Below are 23,670 nucleotides of genomic sequence, written 5' to 3' on the forward strand. Positions count from 1 at the left end.
AGTAATGAACATGCGACGGCGTCTCTCTACACGAGTCATTAGAGCACGCCGCAGCGCCTCGCCAGTTACACCACTGCCACGAGACAAGCAAGAGCGCAAATCGCCTCGATGACGTCACTTTTTCTCTTCAATGGTGAAATCTTTATTCTTTTATCCCACTGTCGGCACGCCTCACGAGTAAAAACCCAAAAGGTCATCATAAGGCAGATAACACACTACACACTCACTGTGCAAAACACTACGACAAAAGGTGTGCCCTTCCCTCTGCACGCACCTACAGACGATCACATGTTGCCTCATTCTCCATTCCAGTACGCACTAAAACGCACAAACACACACACACAAACGCACATGCAGAGCCAACGGCGCCCTGTGGACCAGAGGAGGCGGCAGCATCGTACGTCTCCCTGAGGCTTTCCCTGCTTCGTAATACATATCAAACACTTGGGAAGCGGTTACAGATAATGCCACGGGGTCATTCTGTTGTGACTTAAAATGAAATATATAACCTCACCACCAGTGCCCTCAGCCCCCAGCGCCCTCCACCAGTGCCGTTCCCCCCCCCCATTTGACCGATGGCTCATGCATGAGCCTTTTGCTCCTGCAGTTCGATAAGTTGCATCTTTCTGTGCAGTGAAGATGCGGAGGTGCAGCTCGCATGTTTCCTGCGTGCTATTGATTACGCCCACGTGTACGTGTGCTGCCTGCGGTGATCACATTACATTTACACACATTACATTGGCCTTCGTATGTTTCTCCTTATGTGCAACCCTTGGCCCCGCCATGATCTCTTTTAGGTTATCTCTCCGTCCAATGAGGTAATACAAGTTTCATTTTGTTTTTTCATGTGTTAAATAAATAAAAAAACTCTCCCTGGTTTGATCAAATCCACTGTGTTTGATTGATCAGCACTATCACAGAATCTTAAATCTCTTGATGCTGCACATTCTTGGGCTGACACTTCATTTGCCCCCCAGTTCTCCTCGAGCGCAACCCGCCCCATCAGCGACACACACACACACACACACACACACACACACACACACACACACACACACACACACACACACACACACACACAAAGAGACACAGGGGCGCTTGCACTCAGGACTCGACCCTCCAAAGGTGCTGTGTCACACCCACGTGCCCTCTCGGTTCTCCTCTTTCATCCGATTGTCCGTCGCCACCCACCAACAAACCATCTCCCCTTTGTGGCAAATTAATTGGCCAGCTGTTGTCATGACGCTGTGTATTAGACACATGCACTCTGGCTTGTGTTCACCAGTGCAAAGAGCAGGCCTCTGACAGCGGTGCAGCGCCTTCCAAAAGGTTAGCGAGCTGAAATACTGGAAGATCCTAAATATCATTGAATCAAGGCACTAATACGCATGTATTAGCTGAAATCATATAATACTAATGGATAGTTTGGGGGGTGTCTAGCGTTTCCACCATTAAATCCGTCACTTAAAGAACAAGGCGTTCATCATATTCAGAGGGTGTAACAGGACTCAGGAACGATGACATAGGTGGATCAGAGGAGCTGCCCTAAAATAAAACGCTCAACCTTTCCCTCTCCGCTTGTGCCAGACTGCATGTCGGCTCTACTTCACTCTGCAAGGGAAAGTTTGTCTGTTTTCTTCTGAGACCCCGTGTTATGGATTTCACCGTCTCAACTGCTGCAGTATAAAAATCAAACAGCTGCAGACATCCCTCCGCTCAACAGTACAGAAAACCTGGCTTTAAGGCAAAGAGGAAGGTGTGTGTGTGTGTGTGTGTGTGTGTGTGTACACCCGTTTAATTGTTCACAAATTGCTAATCATCCAATCACATGACAGCTCAATGCATCGAGTTTGAGATGTTGATAGAGAGGCAGCAGTAACTCAAATAACCACTTGTCACCACCAAGGAAGGCAGAACAGCTTCTCTGAGAAGATGGGCTACAGCAGCAGAGGACCAGAAGACCAGATGTAGGCTAAAAGTAGAAGGCAACGTGTAGCCTCAATATGCAGCGACGTCATCCTTTGCAAGTCAAGGTGTCTTCAGGTGGCTTTTCTTAAAACAACCCGCACTCGTTATTGACTACAAAAGGTGTTTCAGAAAACTAATTGAGAGGCAGGAACCACTAATCTCTCCGATCGGTGCCCCACACGGACCTCAGCTGTGTTCTCAGGTCCAGCAAAAAAATCAATAAAAAACACGTCATCCCACGGCCCAAATTCAATTAACATGAAATGATAACTCTGAGATAAATGACCCACCAGAGACTCGCTGTATTGTACAAGCGCATTCAATTGCGAGATAATTGAACATCAGTGAAGCTGAGGTGTAACAATGTGTTTGGAATTCATTACAAAGACAAATGTGCCGCGGCGAGTTTGCCGTGCCTGAAAAGTTTCTTTGAATAAGACGGAGTTATTGAATTAATGAGATGAGCCCACACACTGCAGGGCCATTTTTATGTAGTGACAAAACACAAAAGACAGAACATGACAAGCCATTGTGTCCCAGAGAAAACCCTGGCTGCACTCTCTCTGTCCTCTGCTTTACCTTGCAGAGACAAATACTAATTCTTCCTCTTCTTCTCTTGTTCTTTTCTTCATCGAAAGCCTCTTAACTCACAGACTCTTGAATTCAAATTTAGAAAAACACACCAAGGACAACACACGAGAAAGAAAACAATGTTCCACATCTGGTCCGTAGCAAACAAAAAGGCCAGAGAAGAAGAATGATGTCAGTTATGAATGATCTCCCAAAACAAGCTGCAGAATGCAACAGCAGAATGAAAAGAGAAAGCTAAAGGAGCAATGCAGACGTGAGGGGCTCTTCTTGGAGACATGCATCACTCCATCAATGGCACCGATATAATGATGAACCCAATCAGGTTAGGTACACACCAGCTGTATATAAAGCTTTTAAAATACTCATGAGACATACGCTCCTCATTTAACTATTATTCCAACCAGTGGGGTGTTTTCTTCTCCTTCCTTACCCTTTATGTCAGAGCTGGACTCTGATGGCAGGCCGAGCCGACCCATAACCTGTGACCCGGCGTGTGATTACTTCTCACAGAAGGCGGTGCTGCTAATGAGATTCCCCGCCTCTCTTAATTCATCTATATGGTAATGTTTTATGACGCAAGGCCATCGTAGGCAAAAAGTGCAGCGTCAGCGTTACTCGAGGCACTTCACTACGAAGCCGCGCCCTGCTGCCGGCTAAAGTCAGAGCCGTCACTGCGTCACTGCGTCATGCGTAGCGTGTTCACCATCCCATCACAACAACCAGTGCCTCGCATAAATTAATATTTTAAAAAAGTGGAAAGTTTCTCAATTTTTTGCTCCTCTGCACCGACGCTCAGTCTCTTAAACGCCACGGCTGATTAATAGTGCATGGGGAGGGAGGAAAACAGAAGGAGAGGGAAGAAAGGGGGGGGGGACAGATAGAGGGGGAGAGCTGGTGGAACTTGAGAGAAAAAAATAATGCAAAAAAAAAAAAAAAACACGAAGGAGGGAGTAGATGAACGCGTGATAAAAAGCGGAATGTGCCGGTGGTGATAAAGGCCTCACGTGGGCCACATTGGGTCAACGACGGCCTGCTTTAATCTCACGATGCCTCCTTCCTGCAGGGAGGGGGCATCCCAACAGCCGCAAACAGAATCTCACTCTACAAATCCCTTAATTGCCAGATCAATGCTGTAAGGCAATGCAAATTAAGCCAATAGTCGACGAGGGCGCGTTGGACGTCCACGCTTCCACTGAAGTGCTAAAAAAATAAAAAATAACGGATTAAACCATTCATCTGAGGGCCCCACCTTGAACCATCACCCTCGAGCAAAGCTGGCGTGAGATACGCAGCATCCTTTCCGAGCTTTAGACCATCCGTCACTCAGCTCTTGAGGGAAGGCGCACACACACACACACACACACACACTTCCCTCTGGAGTCCGTGCCCCGGCGGCGCCTCACCTTGTGTTTCGCCAGCCAAAGTCTCATCCCGGCGTCTCAGAAGTAGCATGATGGTGCGGCCTGGGACTCCTCTCTCCCTCTCATATCCTCAGACTGAGGGAGGCTCAACTGCAAGCAAAGCACAGGAGGAGAGACGACGTGGGCATTGATTGTCAGCAGCTGTTGTGTCTTATGGAATATGTTTTATTTTTAATATTTCCAAAGGCTTTAAACACAGTGGAACCAGTAAATCTCGCCAGGTGTATTTGCTCCGACCAGCTGGCCTCTGATGACTGAAGCATCATCTGGTCTCCAGGATTCATTGATCTCTCCCAGCATCATTAGGTGCGTGCGGCTCGTTGAAGCAAATACAGATGTTCATGAATAACACTGCAGCAACATCAGCCTCTCAGTGTGGATTGGGGACTCACAGCAGTTTTAGGTAAAATCCTTGATGGGTCAAGAGGGTAAAGCAGCAATTTGGAAGGTAATTGTACTCCACGGGAGCAGCTTCCGTTCCCCCCCCTCGCTCCTCCGAAGAGTGGTTGGGCGCCGCTTGTGTGTCTGACGTCCGCCAGTCTGTTTATTGCAAAGGGAACAAGCAGCACAGCTGGGTTAGAAGCAGGTCGCAGTCTGCTAGACTCCAATCAAACCACACCTCTGACCCGCTCCCCCTGCGTTAATTAGCTCATTATAGAGCGGGACATTTAAAAAACACATTTCTGTGGTTAGAATTTTTTTATATTTTTCCCCTTCATTTCCTGTGTGTGTGATTTTAAGGGGAATCCAGCCCAGCATGATTCATTTTACATTACCCCCAAAAATGGTAGTGTAGTACTCAATGTCTCTGCCTTCATCCCCAACGACAGTACGCAGATCAGACGAATAATAAATAGCTCCTATTAATCCAGATTATAACTCGTGTGACACACACGGCCCACGAGGAGCCTGTGGAAGGGGAGAGTGTGAGACATTCTTTAGGTTAATGAATGATTAATTGAAATGTGTCGATGAATAATAAACCGCTTTCTGCGGGGTAACAGATTGTACTTTTCATATTTAATAGATTGATGGGACCTCACACAAAGTCACAGGACACGCGTGAACACACACACGCAGCGACATGTAAACACAGGCTGGTCACGTGTGCTCGGTTTGACACGTGAAACAGAAGGGGGTGAACGTTCTGTAGATTAAAACATCAAAGAAGGCCTACGCTGCTCCCTGGAAGCGCCCAGGCAGTTCTAGCTTGTTTCCTAGCTCCCACTAATTCCACAAAAGGGACCTAAATGTTGCTTTTTCCCATTTACTGTGTGTGTGTGTGTGTGTGTGTGTGTGTGTGTGCGCTCCCGTCCCCTCTCATGGACAGCGACTGGGTCGATACAAGTCCTCTTAATCAGCTCCGATGAATAATTGAATATCCTTTTTATATCAGATCATGACCCATATTCCACTCGCTTGAAGTGAATACTCTGCCAATAAGAAATCAAATAAAGACTATCGAGATGTACTTTTTAACACCGGCCCACATGCTCGCTCTCTAATGGTCAAACGGGATTCAGACGCACAAAGTTACGAGCTTTGGACGGAGCTCGGCGCCGCCGCCCGGCTCGTTTAACAAGATGATGGATGAGGTGGTCACGCAGCGTCACACACACACACACACACAGACACGAATCAGAGGCAGACTTCAGATCGTCTTTGCATGTTCTGGGTTTGTTCTGATCTCGTGGTACTGCACACACAGGAGCTGCATCGGGGGCACATGGCGAGGAGGGAGAGACGGAGGGGAAGAGGAGATGGGATTATGCCCCTGCTGTCTCCTCTCCTGGCCTGTTTATCAATGACGACTGCAAACACGGTGCCTGTGAGAATCTCTTAAGCTCTGTTCGGAGACTTTTGGCAGACTTCTGTCTCCACGTAAGCTTCTGGCATCGAGCGCTTCTTCCAAACACAAAGGAAATTTGGCAGTAGGCTGGAAATATGTGGAGGTGCCCCGGTCACCCAACACAACTCATGTATTGTTCGATAAGAATCTGGTGGCCATGTTTACACAAACACTATTCATTAAGGACGAGGTGCGCTTTAACTCTTAGAAGTAGGCTGGAAAACAACCTTTAACTCCGGTGCCACTTTTTGGCCGGGTCGGTAAATTACGCAATGCTGCCTTCCTCTTACGAAGTCTGTCTCCTCAGAGACACAAGACGCGTGTGTGACCCTAAATGGGGTCATGAAGTAGACCAGGAGCCAACGGTCCCCCCCGACTCCCCTCTCCACTTCCATGGAAGTGATGCTCAGCCATATCCATCTTCCCAACGCAAGTCATAAGTTTGGACACACCTTCTCCTTGAATTAAATAAGAAAATGTGTCCAAACTTTTGACTGGTACTGTAGCTTCCACCCCCCCCCCACCCCCTCTGCTTTGAGCACCACAAGCAAAGCCCCATAACGTCCCATTACGGCCTAAACTAGCTGAACAAAACTTAAATCAGCATCCTTTACTTAAATATAGTCCATCGGGCCGCATCGCGTTCTGAACAACATGGCGGCAGAGCGGCGTTCTCGCACGGCGGTGAAAGCTGCACCGTTTCGTTGGCCCTCACAGAAGAAAGACCGCGGCGAGCCAGGTGTCAGGGGCATGCGCTGGCACCCGAGACGTCCATTCTGCGGCGTGACAGCTGTGACACGCTGCCTGGGCTTAAGTGCCCATCTGCAGAGAAGCTGCACGGGTCACATGTGTGCCAAGAGCACCGCGCAGAATGGGTAATGGTCCCGGGTCACGGGGCGGGTCCCAGGTGGGATTCACAGGTACGTAGCGTTAACCTTGACTGTGCAGCACACACACACACACACGTCGTTTATGGATCCAAGCGGCTGCCAACCAAATGATGGGAAAGTTAATCAGAGGAAAGGGGTCAACCTTGGATGTACCCATGATGGATAGATGGACAAAGCCTCTGTGTGTGTGTGTGTGTGTGTGTGTGTGTGTGTGTGTGAATCGCATTTTGCTGCAGACAGACTCAAGATTTCAGTCCGACACACTTCAGTCGGAGATCTACTGTCTTTCTCCGGCTGTGAAGCACTTTGGGATCTTTGAAATAACAGCAGATAAAAATAATTGCATGGAGAAAAGGCAGATGAAGTCTGTCCCTTCATGTAGATGACTTTATTGATCTGACTATGTGCTCTGATAATGGAAGCGCCTACACACACACACACACACCTCAGGTTTAAATAAGAGTGTGAAGCAGAACTGAACAGAAGTTTTGTGATAGGCAGAAGTGGATCCTCCATCAGGCGGAGAGCAGCTAATTAGAAACAGAACCAAGCATGAAGCGGAGATTTATTTCCAAATGTGAGATTTTCTTCGTTTTTTTTGCGCCATCAGATGCGAGTACACGTGTGTGGATTTATTTCACATGGATAAAATGTGTCAGAAATAGACTTAGGGTTCACTACAAAAGGATAAGTGGTGCGAGGGAAATGACTGATCTTCAATAATCCCACAATATCCCATCATCGCGCACACAGTACGGACACACACACACACACACCCCCGCACACACATGCAAAGATAGTGACTTAATGACAGACATGATTAATATTTATATTATTTAACCATCATGCCAAACATGCAACAGCAGTAGCATGTGTGGATTCAAAGCGCCGTACTCACCTACTTAACCCTTAACATTAGGAAACATTAAATGTAATGGATTTTGTAGGCCGGCTGTTACATCAACTAATAGACAAAGATGTGGCTTGAGTCTTTAATCCGCGTTAGTGAAATCCCATTAAGATTCATGGCTGAAAAAAGGAATATTGCAATCAGCTTCAGTCCATTACAAAAAGTCAAAAAGTCCCTGATTTAGGACAGTTATAATAAATAATTATGTTAATTTGTTTTTTTTTTGCTTGGAATCAAATCCAGGATTTAAAGGGTAATTCCTCAGGAAAACAGCTCAATCCAGAATGCCTTTATCGTGGTGACGGCTGCTCAAAAGTCCCACTTCCCATTATCTGCATGTGATGAAGAGCAGAGGCGTTAAATCTCCTTCAGGAAGAAAAAAGGGACGATGGAAACATAAAAGGAAAATAGAAATAAAGAGAGGATGGATAAGGAAATGAGTTTTGTGGTTTGCGTTAATTTACTATGAATCTGTCTGTGCTTCTCTGTAGTTCTTACTCACACACACACACACACACACACACACACACACACACAAACACACACACTCCAAATTATCCAGTTACTATTCAGTTATCAGCTCAATTCTTTTGAGCAATCTTGTTGTCTGTTTTTCTTGCCAAAAGCTTATTCGTGAATAATCCCTTATATTTCAAAACAAGGTATTGCAAAATTACATCACCAAAACGCAAAATAAACAGCGACTCAGATGCGAGGAAGTCGATGACGTACGAGTGCTCGGATATGACATTTCCTCAGATGAAAGGACGAAACGAGACAACAAATAAACCACTGGGTGGATAATTCACAGGACGCGAGAGAATGGAACTGATGGAGAAAAAGAGATGCAGAGGGAAAAAAAGGTGATTTGAAGAGATTCAAGCTTGACGCAAAGTGAAAATTATTGTGGAGGGAAAAAAAAGGGAAAGAATCCTCTGGATGAAAAAGGCGTTTTTGCTTTTAGTCCATTCTCTTTGAGTGCTTGTGTGTCTGTCTGCGAGAATAAGTCATTTCACAAAGATGAGGGAGGGAGGGAGGGAAAGAGAGAGAGGAAAGGAGGGCAGAGAAAAAAGGAGTGCATGAGCACAGATGACACCCCGACAGAACGGAGCGAGCGCCGGCTCACAATGGCGCTCTGACGCGACGCCGCTCGTGGGCCGGGCCTCAGCTCGGTTTCCTCAAACATGTGGCGAGGGAACTTGAACGCACCACTGTTTCATCCTAATGTACAATCACTTTCTATTGGGCCAAATGGGGAACGTCACTCAATGTGTGTGACGGCAAACAAAAAAAGGACATGATGGTGTGAGACAAAAGGGAGGGAGGGGACAGGAGGGGACATTTCAACGCTTTCATGGAAGAACGGAGGTTTGTGCAACATAGAGATGAGGGCTTGGGACGCCGTGGTCTTTGTTCGAGCAACAGTCAGAAAACACTGACATGACAGTATGAAGGGGGGGGGGGGTGGCGTGAGGATGACACGGCATGAGAATCAGCTGAGAGCCGGGTGCAAAGGGAGCGTGGTTATACCAGGGCAGGATTGTGGGCCAGTGTGTGTGTGTGTGTGTGTGTGTCCGAATATATTTGCACCCCACAAAAAACACCTTGCATACACAGACAAGGAACAAAGACTTTGAGACAGACACTAAACACTAAAAAGACCTACCTATGGTTTGAAATAAGAATCGCCCAAAAAAGATGCATAGGACGGTAGGAGGAAAAAAGAGAAGGGGGAAAAAGGAAATATGAAAAGGTACAAAAGTGAAAAGGGCATAAGTAGAAAATACAAGCAAGCCAATTAAAATGTCTCTATGAAGAGGGGGGCGGGGGGGCTTTTTTAAAGCAAGGAAATTAAAACACTGATGGAGTCAAAAAAGTAGCCAAAGTTACTGGTGGACAGTGAGCAGAGTGGTGGTTGGGGGGAAGGCGGAGAGGGCAAGGGGGGAGGAGGGAGGCGGTGAAGGGAGGAGGGAGCGTGGGCTGCACAGGGAGAGAAAGGGACGGCAATGGTGAGGGGCGGCAGAATGCATGAAAGAAACCAAAAAAAGAGAATTTAGGGGCAAAAAAATGAACAAATCCCCCTCCTCTTTTTCTCTTTCTCTGTCTCTCTGCCTCTCGCTCTCTCTCCTTCCTTGTCTGGCTCATAAATGGCAGAAATTGTTGACCAGATAAATGGCGAAATAGATGAGAAGACAGAGGACCGAGAGAGCAAGCAAATGAAAAGGTAAAGCACCTCCCAGCAGCGCGATGAGGAAAAAAAAGAACAAAAAACGAAAGATAAAAGCAAATACTCCAGTGGCCTCCGTTGTCTCCAGTCTAAATGTGGAAGGGGGGATTGGCTGTTGCCAGTTGTTCCCCTTCCCTGGCTTCCTTCTGCTTTCTTCTGTCTCTCCTCCCAAAAAAGACTTCCCATCCAGATGACAAAAAAAAAGCAGGCACAGATGTCCTTTTCCCTGCTCTCTCAACTCTGGTCTGATATCACGTGCCACTCGCACAGGTTGGACATTGTTGCGGCAGCAACACACAGTATCACCAATATTGCTCAGTTGGAGAGGAAAAAAAAAAAAGGCATCGGCGGCCGCTGCTAGTCAAGCGCTGCCTGCATCATGAGGAAGGATACTGAGCTGGAATATTGCTACGTCTCCCCTCTCCCGCCCATCCCTGAGAAAAAGATGGGAGGAAGGGAGGTGGGCCCACTCGCTGCATTAGTATTCATTGAAAGAGTGTGAGAGAGAGAGAGGGTAGAGAGAGATGAGGAGGAGAAGGAAGGAGAGAGGGGTGCCTCTTCCAACAAATGTCGAGGAACCAAATGGGTGTGTTGAACTGATAAGAGACTGGCTCCCCCTAGAGTCAGTAATCAATACATGAGCTGAAATAAGTGGAAACACTGGGAACTTGCCGTAGTGTCGGACCAACCAGTCTGGTGACTGGTGACCTGCAGTCGACGGCACACCTCCCGACGTCGCCTCTGAGGCCAAAGCTGCCGCTGCAGAATCCCGCCAGAGCTGCACGACTGGTCCGATGTGGAAGCTGCACGGGTTTGGTCCCTCTTGGTGGCACGGAGCACCGTCACCTTGTGACCCCGTGCGCGCTCTCTCCACGCGCCACACTAACCGGAAAAAGCACAAAAAGGGAATTGTGGTTTGGAGTACGTGGAGTTGTGAAAAGCAGGCCGGCCCTTTTTCTCTGCATTTCGCCCTCAGCTAAACTCAGCGTTGCCATGGTGACAGATGACTGCTCTCAAGTGTCCAACTCAAAGCCAGAAGCACGAGGAGATAGGTGGTCAAAAGCACCCTTCAGGAGGTAAAGAGTGCAGTCAATCTCCAGTTTAGTTAGGCCTCTGTCTAGATTTTTTGACCTTGTTTATGCAGCCAAAAATGCTATCAATGAATTTAGAAAAAAAACATTACATTTAATGCCATTATGTGCCTTTGGCTTGATAGATGGCTTCCACTGAAAAAGAGAGTGAGGTCAATTACACTTTTGTTTTAAACGTATTCCCTTATTATTATTATTTATAGTACAGAGGCAGAGGGAGACAGAGAGACTGACTGATCCAGAAACCAAATATGATCACAAGTCTCCACAGTCCCCTCGGTCTCCTCAGCAGACTCGTTTATCAGACAGTAGTCGCTTGATTCAAAATCAAACTCGAGCCCAAATGTTCTCCCAGCGACACAGCGGCGTGTGTGAGGCAGAGTAGTAGCAGCTTTTCAGGACATCTCTGTTCACCTTCATGCATCAAAACCTAAACACATTACCTTAGATGAAGTTGCAAGAGGAGTCCATTTGTCCTCGGATGTGACAAGACGACCAAGTGCAGCTTTCCTCCCTCTTAGCTAGTCTTGGATGGACCTCCCAAAGCAAACACCTGCCATGTGGCTCCTTTGAAAACCCAATACGATAAGACACAATAAGAACGGTGTGTTTAACCATGTATAAATAACTGCTGTAAACGTGCTGGAACAGTCACTCCGCTGTTTACTTCGTATGGTGCTTTCATGAGTCTTAACATGCTCTTACCGTGGGCTCCTGCGGCGGGATTCCGACACACAGATGGAGGAGGCCGGTGGAATTAGTTTGGTGAACACTGGACGGGGAACACAGGCAGAACATTCCGTTACGCGACATTTGTAATGATATGTGTTCAATATAAATTAAATTCAGGCTACTGGATGTTTCCTACTTACTGTCCCAAGTAGGGGATATTTGCCGTGGAAAAAGCACGTGTCGCAAAAGCATCATTGGGACCCATCGCCACCTTGTGGTCGGCGCGTGGTCGACCGTGCGGGGATGGATTGAGCGTCCCTGGCCCCGCAAGCCGCACGACCACAACACCGCAGAGATGGCAGCGCTGTCATCCCCTCTACGAGTCTGCCGAGGAATACTAAAAGAACTACGTGCCATCCAAGGGCCAACTTATAAACGGTCACAGGCTTACAACTATATAATGGAACAGTTTCGTAAGAATAAGGTGATTTTCCGGTTTCAGTTAACATTAGCTGAGTTAGCTAACTAGCATAACAAACTGGATTGAAAGTGCCGGGCTAGCGTTAGCTTACATACGGTAAGCTAACGCTAGCCCTGCACTGACTAAAAGGAGAACGTTTCCGTTTTGCTAGTTAAGTGGAAACCTTTAACCATTCAAACGCGTGTGCGTAGCGTGAACCCCCAACTTGACTGCGCAGAGGGTTTGGGCTTTCTCTGTAATCGTAGAACCAAAAGTTCAGCACAAGGTGAATTGGAAGTAGAAGGACATGCTAACGTTAGCAGCTAATAAGAGTTAGCATAGCTCGCAGCTAACGCCATACGCAGGTGATAAAATGTCTGGTAAATTGCATCACTTACGTTAACTATATTCCCTCGTGGATATATTTGTTCATTATGTGTACATTTTTGTCATTTAATGGTGTTAATGTGAACTAAAATTGATTATGTACAGGACCACGCTCAAAAATGTGTCATTAAATCCTTAAGACAGCTTCAATAGATTTGAGGTAATCAAGTTGTAATGTATTCGCGGGATCATTTAGACACTTGTAGCAACGTTTTAAGGGGTTTTCTCCAGAGCCCTATGAGGTAGAATGGTTCAGAGGTCATTTCGAATAACAACATTCATCCTCACAGTTCTGTCAAAAGAAGCCCTGAGTTTAACTGTTAAACTCCTTACAACCACACTCTGTGCACACAGTATAGCTGCTTCAGCATATAGGCTTACAGCTTGCATTATTCATGCTCGGGAGAGCATGGCTCACAAGGCTCATCTAATGCATGAGCAGGCACTGAAGCAAAATGGCTTGGAGCAACTCTTGCTTGTCAGGGTGTATTTGTCCCGGCTCTGGAAAAACCCTGTGGCGCTGTAATGCATATGGGGACCTCTATAGGGACTGTAGCCACGCTTGCTGTTCTTGTGGTTGTTAGTGGAGTCACTGCGAGCTCCCTTTTTGCCACCAGCGAGACTCGAAGGCTTTTAGCTCCATAAATGTTAACTTAATAATATTTTTCTCTGCTGTGACGGATTTTGGGAAGAAAACAAAAACATGCACGTCATCCAGTGTTGCATCACTGATTGATATTTACTCATATTCTCTTTCTTTGACCCCCCCCCCTCTCCCAGGTAACAGGAGAAAGGTACTGCAGAGCCCAGCAGGAGTTAAACCACGACTCGCACACATACCTGTGTCTGCTGGCGTCCACCAGGACCCACATGGCCCTGCACGAGCTGTACCACAGCAAAGGAGAGGCCAGCACGAAGTCAGCGGCTGCCATGGTGGGCCTCAGGCTGCCCACTCAGCCAGGAGGTAAAGGCTGGGAGAAGTGAGGACACCGGAGGGAGCGCCACTTTGGAACAAACACCTGACACTGATAATGATCCCTCTGTGGCTGATTCATCTTGTCTCACACAATTCCTCTCATGACAAGTGATGAATGTTTGACTGGAGTCTGGCAGATTGAAGGGAATCTCGACTTATTCCTGTTGTGTTCTTCTACCAGTGTTCAATACGAGGATAATCCGATGGGAGAGTGTTTGAAGCAGCTGTGAAAATGTATACTATGATTGCAATAAATCTCTTGTTTGGCTGTAAATATTCTACAGCTTGTCCACACCTGCGTTTGCTTGTGTTTATGCAACAGTAAAAAGGCAAAAGCAACCATTCACCGTTTTTATTGTGATTCATATCAGTCGCTGTTGCTTACACTTTCTGGGAGTTTTTAGGAACTTATTTGCCCGTTATAACCCATTAACAAATATCCTGCCCCCATATCAATTCAACTGTACGTTATGTGCGTGGGACTAACTAACCAGGTGTTCATAAATAGCCTGGTGAATTCATGTCTGTTATCACTGCAAAGTTGTTTTGTTATTTACTGTTTGTCCTCTGAAGTATTGACTGCCTTTTTGGCAGTTGGTTTCTACTCATACTTTATGAATCCATGTGAGGATGGACTAAAAACATGAACCTGTGTAAGTCTACGGTAAGTTGCATCGCAGTATTACAGCTTCTCCGTTATCTTTTCCCTCTTGTCCACCCCTCATTCAGCGGTCCTCACCCACTGTTATTCATCCCACTTTCTCCTTTTAATTCATTAAATCTTCCTTTCCGTTACCTCTCCAGTGGTGACTAACATTGCCTTCAGTCTGAATTTAAATAGACTGACCCTAAAGCAAGCCACGCAGTGACACAGGGAGTAAGACCCAAGCCCTGCTCCCGCACGCACGCGCACGCGCACACGTCCTGGAAACGAAGTCCGATGCGTCCTGACAAACTAACAGCTGGAGTCAAATGTGCTCCTCTGCTCCCCGCTGTTTCGTGCATCCACGGAGCGACCCGCCCTCACAGACGGAGTGACGATGCCACTGGAGGTTATTCTAATGTTAGGAAGCGGTGAGGATACATTATGAAGCTGGTGATGTAAGTAAGCGTCGGGCTGGTTGTAGAGAGAGAGAGAGAGAGAGAGCAGAAGGCGGAGGAGGGTGGAGTAACCCCGCCCGTCACGGTGAAGGCTGATTTGTTCGAGGAGTCAGCATCATTGACTTGTGCCTCCGAGAGGGAGACGACATCTGTGGAGAAGTCTGGAGGAACGAGGCGCGCGCTCCCTCCTCCGGAGGACAATCCGAGCATCTGGATCCTCTTACTTTCTCTTATTTATCCAGGGCGTTTGGGTGGGAGGGTGTATTATTTGGGGTTTTTTGTTTTAAAAAACACAAAAAGCGACAGCGGGGGGGGGGGTCTGCCAGGGAGAAAGTTGCCTTGCAAAAGAAGAAGAAAAAAACGACGAAGGACGCAGAAGAGGCTCGAAGGAGCGGCGCGAGGAGCCATGTTCGGCATGCTCAAGAACTCTCTGTTCGGAAACACCGAGGAGACGGAATACAAACTGCTCAGCAGCGAGACCAAGGTAAGGTGAGCAGCGCGCGGACACCTGTCGCCCAAACTTCCTCCCCCCGACACCCCCCGGAACAAAGAGCCTGGCGGCGGACGTCACCGTGATGCGCACTTACAAACACGGGGACGGGCACGTTACGTCGTCACAACCTCCGTAACCTCGCTGCGTGTGACCGATGAAGAGGCCCTGCTGTGCAGTGGGGGGGCAGTGGGGGGGCAGCCGGAGGTCCTCACCCCGTCAGCAGCCCGCAGCCATGAACGCACGCGGGTCGCGGTGGGTTTTGTGTAACAAAAACCATTATCTACCCCCATGATGGCATCTCACGTGGTCATGTGTGACGTAGCGGGTGCGTGAGACCTTACTGTCGGTAAACCTTTGAGCACAAACAAGAACCGACTGTGTGCACCGATACAGTGACCGTCCACGGCTGACGTCATCGAGGAGGAAGGGCACGCCCCCCCCCCACCCCACCTCCCTTGTTATATTAATGTAATATAATATAATTGACATATAAAACCTGGGGATGTGTGCTGTTGAACTGAGGCACGTGCATGTGCATGTAGCCGTGTAATGTCACGGTTGGCACAGGGTTGGAAATCAGCTTTGAATAGCAGCTCCCTTTTGACTGGGGGACACACACAGGCCGAGACAAAGAGGACTTCATGACAGGCAGGGAATCAAGTGACCCAAAGTGACACACGCACACACACACACACACACGCACACGCACACACACTCATGCTGGAAGTCTGAGCTGTTCTGACAACGGCCACAACCAAATAATTCTTTTTTTTCTACAAAAAACAGAGTTTCAACGATTTCAAGTATGGGACAAAGGTGTTTATAATGAATGATCTAAGATTTCTATCACTGAGGTCAAAGGTCACTGCTGTGTGTGAACAGCCTTTAGCTCAAGTCTCATCAAATCTCTGACTGACTTGCTTGAGCAGCCGGAATCGAAATCAGAGCTTTCCACCTGATCCACTCTGACAGCCTACACTCTTAATTAAAACTGACATAGAATACAGACCAGTTGGAGGGGCCCACGCACACGTGCACACGTGCACACACATGCACGCCAGGAAGACGCCGACGTTTTAGCGGAGTTCAGTAAGGAGCTTGCTAACGGATGGAGATTATTTAAGCAGAGCATGAAATGGCCATTTAACTGTCACGGTGTTGATAATAGCTTTTGTGCACACTCCTCCGGCACAGAGTCATTATTACTGTAGAAGATGGCAGAAGGCAGCAGCTAAACACACCCAATCTCACACACACACACACACACAGCAGCGACACATTAATTGCACTGCTTAACTGAAGTCAGGCTCTCTCTGTAACGGCATGTCACCCGTACACAATGTTAATAACTAACCCTTGTGCTAACCATGCAGCAGCCGGCGGTACCTGTCACAAAAGAACCCCAGAGCGTATTTCCATAACTGTCTTTTTTAGTGCTTTCATTTAGGATGAACAACAAAAAATCAATGATTTATGTATTTGACAGCAGCTTTTCATAGACCCACGGTAAAGACTATGAGAATCACAGGGCAAATGCCTGGAAGACGTCCAACAAACACACAGGGAGCTACAAACGCACAATAATCACATTAGTGGCATGAGGAGCTGTTCTTGTAACCTGCATCACAGTCTCTGCTTTGGCCAGATTCCATCAAAACATATTAAAGTTATTGCTCAGCTGAGCAGCACAGCTGAGTGGCCGTGCTCCACATTCGCCTCACTCCAATCATATTTAATGCAAAACTGTTGCATCTGTTGGAGCTGTGTGTCTGGGGGCGAAGGGACGTGTGTGTGTGTGTGTGTGTGTGTGTGTGTGTGTGAGTGTGTGTGTGTTATGTAAGACATCTCTCGCCCATTATCATCTGCAGGCTGACTGCACCGTGCGGAGCAGAAGAAGAACCTAAATCAGATCAGCGTACATGCGTTTCATCTGATCTTTGTTGGTTCCCCACACACATGTCCCGTCACACAGAGACTCAGTGAGTTTTTACCCCCCAGTTCAAGGCTTTTGTCCTTTGGACAACATCAGTGTGTCAGAGGTGAATCACGTCCGAGCTTAACCTCTCCCGTGGACCAAACCCCCGGGAAAAGAGTGTGCGTTCGTGCATGCAGCAATGTGTAGCTGTGGCTGACCTGCTTGATGCCCCCCCCCCCTGGGATCTTCCTCTTTCCTTCCCCAGGATGGAGTTAGCTTTGAGGTGCGGCGGTACGATGGGGCCAAATACGCCGTGGTCTCGTCCGAGGGGCGATCCTTTGACCAAGTCACAGGGGAGCTGGTGAGGAAGCTGCTCATGTACATCGGGGGGAGCAACGAACAAGGTAGGCTCCATGGGGGACACCCCAACTTAGTGGAGGACTCATGAGCTGCGCTTCATGTCAGGGCTGGGCCTCGCTCAAGCCCATATCTGTCACAAGAGTGTGAAAAGCACTAGTTGATGGAACGTAATAAAAAGAAGAAAGACATCTGTGTACATTTAACTGGTGGCCTGAAGGAGCCAATCAGAGATGGGATCGACTTATGTCTCCATCCTCATTTTGAAGAACAAACTATTGGTGCAGTCGAAGCTGTCAGACTTGAGCCGGCTTAGCTTCATGGGAGGATAAGTCTGGATAACACCTTTAGGTCAGCAGACAAACTGAAACTAAACTGTGTAGTGTGACATCTGGGCCTCTGTGCAGAATCAGCATTTCACCTGTTCACATTCGTACAATGCTTCTGTTGCTATTTGCATAATCACATGTTTGCTACACAAAAATGCCACAAATCCTGACCTTAACATCCGGGCGTGTTGCTCGAGGAGTTTCTCATGTCTCCTATCCTCTTTTTAAACTCAACCTCCTGTGTGGCACGGAGGCGAGGCCATGGGCACGGCAGCTCCCATCATCATCACAGTGTACCCGCGCAACGACGGCGTTCTGTCTCGCCGCTTGGTGGTCGCCATCCGCATCCCCTCCGGCTACCAGATGATGCCCCCGGCCCCCTCCGACAGTGCCATCAAGATCGAGGAGCGGTCCGGCATGACGGTCTACACACTGTAGGTGTCGTTAAGGGCAATCCACTTTAAGTTACCCCCCCCCCCCATGCGTCTATGACTTACACAACGTAGTAATTTCCTTTTTTGGGCGCCTAAGTGAACATATCCCTTCTCCTTGGGGCCTTCCTACATATAAACATGAACCCAGAGTCTTTATTTTCCGTTTGCAGGCAGTTCGGAGGCTTCGCTGCAGAGAGCGAGTTCCGGGCTGAGGCCTTGCGTCTGACGCGCACCCTGGGAGAGACGGCGCCCTTCCAGCGCAAGCAGTACTTCTGCTGTAGCTACGACCCACCGCTCAAGCCTTACGGACGCCGCAACGAGGTGTGGTTCCTGCAGGAAGAGCCGTAGGAGCCGGCCCGTCACATGCGAGCCAAACCCCACACGGAACCTTTTGTTCAGCCTGAATTAGCCCTTCACTCCTGGAGCTCAAACAGCGCTCGGTTGATTGGTAAGAGCAATATGGCGACTTGATAGACATTTAAACCCCAAATGGAAAGACATTACCCATGTTGCCTTTACCCATCAGATCTCCTTGCTTGTCGCTACACTGATGTTAGGCGTTCAGAGTTCTGCTTTGGTTTGGGATGTAAACTCTTTGTAGAAACAAGGCGCAAGGAGACGGTATTAAAGAGCACTGTGTTGTAGACGTGAAGGTATTGTAGCGAGTGCCATGTCAAATGTTTCGCACAGAGTTTTCAATGCGAGCGCGTTGCCACGCCGATGACAGCCGATGGGGGAAAAAGATGAAGAAGAAGCGGGAGGTGGAATTGAAAGTTATCGGAGTAACTCAGTGGATCATTTAATGTGGTTTGTGCAAATAAAACGTCATTGACTTTTCCCTTCCTTTTAAAATTAAATGTTTGTCCTAAAGGTAAAGTAAGAATAAACAGTAGGGTTTTGTACATATTAATGTAGTTTAATATTTAGTGACAGCTACAGAGAAATGTGTACTATTAAGATTAGATATACAGTAGTAAAAAGAACCCTTCTTTCCCCTCGCGAGTAAAGAACTGTAAAAAAACAGGAGTGGAGCCATAAAGTTGAACTTGTCTTTACGGATTGACAGCCGGGTAGAAGCTCGATAGCCGTGTGTGTTGTTTAGGATGATGTGTTGATCCATTCGTGTGCAGTGAATATTTAGTGTTGTCGTGAATGGCGATGCCACCTTATTTATTCTATTGAAACCGTGTTATGGGACGTCTGTACTGTGAGTTTCTGTGATGAGTGAATAAAGTGTTGCGGTTCAATAGTGTCACCACTTAATAAATGTGTACCATTCAGAGTGCAGACAACTGTAGTCTTATTTGTGTCAAGGACATTAGTCCAAAATATACAACAGGTGAACTGTTTAAAGAGTGGATTTGCATAAAACCTAGATGTATCCCACAAGAATTCTGATATTTAATCCAGGATTAGATCATTAAAAATTTAAGAACAGACCAATCATATTTCCATAAATGATTAATTTATTAGATTTGACTTGAGACAAAATTCAGCAAAAGGAATGAGAAGCGCAAAAGAGATATTAATATACAGACATCTGATTAATTCAAGCAAACTCAGAAAAAAATAAAAGATTCTATATCCATGCCTGCAGTGTGCAAATAGTCCTTCAAACAGCTGTTAACTGCTGCCGTTCCCCGGCTCCTCAGCCCCCTTTAATCAGGAATAAATGGTTTGCTCTCACAAGTTTCAACAGCAGGTCAAACACTAAGGGCCCTTAACAGAATGCTGTGGCCCTGTAACCCCACACCAAGGGAATTATCAGAGGGTGGAGTTCTGGTTTCAGCTCGCCGTTGCATACATGAATATACCAGAGGCTACTGTAGCCCAAACTAGACTCCTTTAACCATGTTACTAGAGGTTGGATTATTGCACATACATCATCTGGATCCCCTTTTTCAAACAATGCACAGCTCCTTTTTTATTTAAAAAAAATCCATGACTATATCATGTATTGTGATGGAGATTCGGGTCCCACAATGAATGGAATCACTCGGACTGTAATGAAAGTAATGTAGTTTAGGATCACACTGGCCTCATGTTAGGGAAACCCGAACTCGCTGTTCTTGTTAGTCCTGACAAGAGATCACTCAGATACTGTATCACTAAACACAATTCAACCCAGTCTGCTCTCTTTTTCGATACGGACCTACTCAACGGAAAACTGTATAGGAAACACATACACACGGCACCGTCAACGATACTGCAAAAATACTGAACCTTTTATAATAAGAGTGGCTATTGTTGACTACTACAGGAACTGCAATTAAGAAATGGTCAGAAAACGTTTTGGTATTTAATCTGTCTCAGAGATACATTCCCCAAACTGCCTTCTCCAGTCAGCTCTTCACAAGGACAGTTTAGGTGTCCTTTCCTACGTGCTAGAGAATTAGACAGAAATAAATCATGGAGAATGGTAAGTATGATGAGTCTAGCTAGAGTTACAAGATGTCCAACCTCTTAAATGAACTTTATAAGTACAAGCGAAAACAGTATTTAAAAAGATGCAACTGCCGGGATGCTATTCCTGTATCCAAAATATCATTCATTCAGTGGTAAATTATCACTGACATCTTTGAACCCTCCATGACTTGCATTTTCCTTTCCTGTGCTTACAAAGGAGTAAGTACAGTATCCTCCGACATTACTTTACTTTAGAATTCATTGAAGATCGAGGAAGAGGGAGGAGTGTCGTTGAAGTGATGGTGGCCGAGCTTCAGTTACTTTTCTTCTCCGGAGAGTTTGGAAAAGGTGCATATGGTGGAGGCCGCTCCTGCGTGGGACAATCAAACAATTCAGGTTGAAATAAACATGGCACGCGAGCAATTAAGAGAGGTCACTGACATGAAGTGTCGCAGCTTACCATGGGCATGTAGACATTGTGTGGATTGCTGGGGTTGTAATACGCGTTGCCAGCTGCTTCGGCCGCCTTGGAGTTACCTGCACACACAAACCAGACGGGACAGGCAGAGAGGGAACATATTTAGAAACAGACGCTAGAGCTCCAGACACTGCAAGGGGAAATGATGCAACGAGCACGCCATTAGTAATACGGGGCACAACAACTGACAGCTCCAGGAATGGTCAAGACGAGCTGTACAGGCATGGCCGGAGGACTCACAGACGCCAAACGTTCTACTCAAGCTCCTCTTAGAATAGCAGCGCTCCAAAAGGACATTTGCACACAGTGAGGCTGCTTTCACCCAAATCCACAACGTGTTGGGAACTAAAATATGTACGGGGAGGAGGAGAGGATGGTTTCTCCTTAGAATTTTGATGTGTAGCGGATGAGACATCAGCCCACTTTTTTTGGTGACTCACTTTGAGGCGATGGATTGAATCTGACGGGTGCAGTGACACAGACATACAGAGAGGAAAAATTAAAAAGGAGAGAGAGGGAGCAAAAGACCTGGAGGTGGTGTTGGTGTTGCTGTCCAGTTCTGGGGAGGTGCAGCCCAATTTTGGGGGGGGCCTGGGTAGGGGGGAGGTGGAGCCATGTAGTCAAATCCGGAGGGGTACATTCCTGAAACAAAGATAAAGGAGATCTTAGGTGGTTACAGACTGTGTGGGCAGTTTTCTTTTTATTTGAGGACAACTTAAATATCAAAATGTGTGCACATTACGTACAGGCTTAAGGCTATAAATTAGTGCACATTTTTTGTGTATGTACACTAGCTTTTTATTTTTAAAAAGGTATTGAAATAGAAACAGATGTAGTGGACATTGAGTTAAGATTGTGGAATTAAGTTACACATACTGTTTCACCAAATCACATACAATAATCATATTACAAAGTACTGAATGCCGTACCTGCAGCAGCTGTTGGGTGGGGATAGCCCATGTTCCCAGCAGCAGGGGTAGGGCCCTGGTAGAACCCATTCGGCTGGGGAGGGGCTGGGTAAGGATATGCGGGAGGAGCCACTTGAGGTGGGCCGTACCCATTCATCATTCCAGGTGACGGGTAGCCGTAAGCCCCGTTTTGTGCAGGAGGTGTGCGAGAAGCTAAAATACACCAAGAGGAAGGAACGAATAAACAGGACTTTCTAAGCATTATTGGAGCAGTGTTTCCCCTACAATTATATCAGTGTGTGTCAACTCCCCCCAAATGTGTAAACCCAGGAGAGACACTGGTGTGTATTTGCTTTCAAAAAAAGACTCCTTCTATTGCTTATACTTCTCTACTGTTAAGATTTCCTACAATGTGGTTCATGATTTAAATGCTATTAAGGAGCAAACAGTGGGTTTTTAGCACCATAAAACAGTGATTAAGGAAAGTAGCCTACATACCATTTGTGGCCAGTTTGAAGAGATGCTGTCCCACTTCTATAGCTCCTCCACTGGGGAAGGACATCTTGAAATGGGCCTGGCCATCCCAGCCACCTGATGAGAGGAACAACTGCATTAAGATTTACCTGTGGGTTTTATAGTGCGGCTCCTTTGTGTCGACCAATGATTATGACCATTTATTAAACAAACCCAATCATACAGGTTGAATATTTAAGACAGAAAGGCCACCCACCATCAGGCTCAGCTGAAACGGTCCCTTTGATGTAGTTTGCTGCAAAGACAGGCTGCTCAATGCTGCAGCCCTTCATCAGGTAGTAGGGGAACATGGCGGAACCCAAGCAATCCTTAGTATTACTTGACACAAACAGCAACTAAGCCAGAGAGGAGAGAAGAGCGGGTTGGGGAACAGTTACAGCGGGACCCATGAACACTGACAACTTTCCAATCATGGAGACAAGGAGATGATTCTAATGCTGACTGTGTGTGTTTGTGCTTGTACCCTGTATGGCGTGAGGTAAATGGTGCCCTTCTTGGTCCCCCTGAGCAGTTCCGTCTTGCCGGTGACATCGCTGAATGACAGCTCCACGTTCTTACATTCCCTCAAAACACTGGGGAAGAAGCAGCAGGTGAAAACAAAGTAGCCTGTTGCAGCAAATATCTACCTAAGCCGTTATGTTAGAGAGCTGATGGGCGCGGATTGGTTGAAACTGCTGCATGTCTGAATTGACAGCGAACCCGCGATCACGTAACTGTTATGTCAACATTCAGTCAAAAGCTACCGCTACTTCCTGATTGGGTTAACGTCCAGTTAGCTAACGTTACACGTTAGCCATCTCGCATTACAGCTGGCCAAAGTCAATACTCGTGGGCTATTGAGTCAGCTTTTTTAAATATCATATAACGTAACGTTCAAACCGGAAATAAAACATTTGAATGGCCCTAAACCGACCTACGGCGAAGTCCAACGTAAACAATGGAACAGACGTGTTAGCTAAGAATGCTAAGCAGGCCAGCTAGCGGGAGGCTAGCTGATGGATAGCATTGTGTTGACTACGCACTGGACAGTAGAAGGTAAACAAGCCAAAACAGCGGCGGCAGAGGGCCAGTTCCTACTATGAACAACAAGGACGTGCTGTTGTACACATGCCTTTCTCCGTTGCTGACCAGAACGCTACCGTTCTGAGAATGATTCCGGTTCAAAGCCATGTTTGGGAGACAGTTGTTCGCCTGCTTTCCGTGCCGAAGTCTGATCGTCAGGCCGACGGGGATGCCTCAATGACGTCACTGGCGCGTTACGTCATGACGTCCC

At 47.0% G+C, this 23,670-nt stretch overlaps 4 protein-coding genes and 1 long non-coding RNA gene across 6 annotated transcripts in view; 2 read left to right on the forward strand and 3 right to left on the reverse strand.

The window, feature by feature from the left end:
* The window catches only part of grin2ba (glutamate receptor, ionotropic, N-methyl D-aspartate 2B, genome duplicate a), a 76,825-nt gene extending 67,931 nt beyond the window's left edge, over positions 1–8,894 (reverse strand). The window contains 3 exon segments of the mRNA XM_037476488.2: positions 3,963–4,070; positions 4,373–4,520; positions 7,618–8,894. Of these exon segments, the coding sequence (XP_037332385.2) occupies positions 3,963–3,989 (27 nt within the window). The 5' untranslated portion in view covers positions 3,990–4,070; positions 4,373–4,520; positions 7,618–8,894.
* A 1,619-nt stretch (positions 8,895–10,513) lies between these two features.
* Positions 10,514–11,890, reverse strand: LOC119220447 (uncharacterized). Of its 2 annotated transcripts, XR_005120594.2 has the most exons (4): positions 11,820–11,890; positions 11,653–11,719; positions 11,391–11,514; positions 10,514–10,738 (listed from the first exon to the last, which is right to left on the reverse strand). It is a non-coding gene; the product is annotated as an uncharacterized LOC119220447 (long non-coding RNA). The 2 variants fall into 2 exon arrangements; XR_005120593.2 differs by lacking the exon at positions 11,820–11,890 and having other exon boundaries at positions 11,653–11,771.
* Positions 11,868–13,734, forward strand: fmc1 (formation of mitochondrial complex V assembly factor 1 homolog). The gene is made up of 2 exons (XM_037476489.2): positions 11,868–12,103; positions 13,247–13,734. Exons 1-2 carry the CDS (start codon positions 11,975–11,977, stop codon positions 13,448–13,450), a joined length of 333 nt encoding a protein of 110 aa, XP_037332386.1. The 5' UTR covers positions 11,868–11,974; the 3' UTR covers positions 13,451–13,734.
* A 643-nt stretch (positions 13,735–14,377) lies between these two features.
* Positions 14,378–19,353, forward strand: LOC119220451 (heme-binding protein 1-like). The gene is made up of 4 exons (XM_037476494.2): positions 14,378–15,027; positions 17,217–17,355; positions 17,891–18,071; positions 18,242–19,353. Exons 1-4 carry the CDS (start codon positions 14,950–14,952, stop codon positions 18,417–18,419), a joined length of 576 nt encoding a protein of 191 aa, XP_037332391.1. The 5' UTR covers positions 14,378–14,949; the 3' UTR covers positions 18,420–19,353.
* A 161-nt stretch (positions 19,354–19,514) lies between these two features.
* wbp2nl (WBP2 N-terminal like) lies at positions 19,515–23,666 on the reverse strand. Its single transcript, XM_037476493.2, has 8 exons — positions 23,509–23,666; positions 22,861–22,969; positions 22,594–22,732; positions 22,362–22,454; positions 21,885–22,076; positions 21,484–21,597; positions 20,938–21,014; positions 19,515–20,847 (listed from the first exon to the last, which is right to left on the reverse strand). Exons 1-8 carry the CDS (start codon positions 23,565–23,567, stop codon positions 20,791–20,793), a joined length of 840 nt encoding a protein of 279 aa, XP_037332390.2. The 5' UTR covers positions 23,568–23,666; the 3' UTR covers positions 19,515–20,790.
* Positions 23,667–23,670: the final 4 nt, after the last annotated feature.

The sequence above is a fragment of the Pungitius pungitius genome, chromosome 12, assembly GCF_949316345.1.
Source record: "Pungitius pungitius chromosome 12, fPunPun2.1, whole genome shotgun sequence".
NCBI classification, from domain to species: Eukaryota; Metazoa; Chordata; class Actinopteri; order Perciformes; family Gasterosteidae; genus Pungitius; species Pungitius pungitius.

Excerpts from the sequence above, each read along its gene's own strand:
- fmc1 (XM_037476489.2), top strand. The coding sequence starts at position 11,975 with ATGGCAGCGCTGTCATCCCCTCTACGAGTCTGCCGAGGAATACTAAAA. Across the intron at positions 12,104-13,246 it reads AACAGTTTCGTAAGAATAAG|GTAACAGGAGAAAGGTACTG; the intron begins GTGATTTTCCGG and ends CCCCTCTCCCAG.
- LOC119220451 (XM_037476494.2), top strand. The coding sequence starts at position 14,950 with ATGTTCGGCATGCTCAAGAACTCTCTGTTCGGAAACACCGAGGAGACG. Across the intron at positions 17,356-17,890 it reads CGGGGGGAGCAACGAACAAG|GCGAGGCCATGGGCACGGCA; the intron begins GTAGGCTCCATG and ends TGTGGCACGGAG. Across the intron at positions 18,072-18,241 it reads GGCATGACGGTCTACACACT|GCAGTTCGGAGGCTTCGCTG; the intron begins GTAGGTGTCGTT and ends TTCCGTTTGCAG.
- wbp2nl (XM_037476493.2), bottom strand. The coding sequence starts at position 23,567 with ATGGCTTTGAACCGGAATCATTCTCAGAACGGTAGCGTTCTGGTCAGC. Across the intron at positions 21,015-21,483 it reads AACACCAACACCACCTCCAG|GTAACTCCAAGGCGGCCGAA; the intron begins GTCTTTTGCTCC and ends TTGTGTGTGCAG. Across the intron at positions 20,848-20,937 it reads ACAATGTCTACATGCCCATG|GAGCGGCCTCCACCATATGC; the intron begins GTAAGCTGCGAC and ends TGTCCCACGCAG.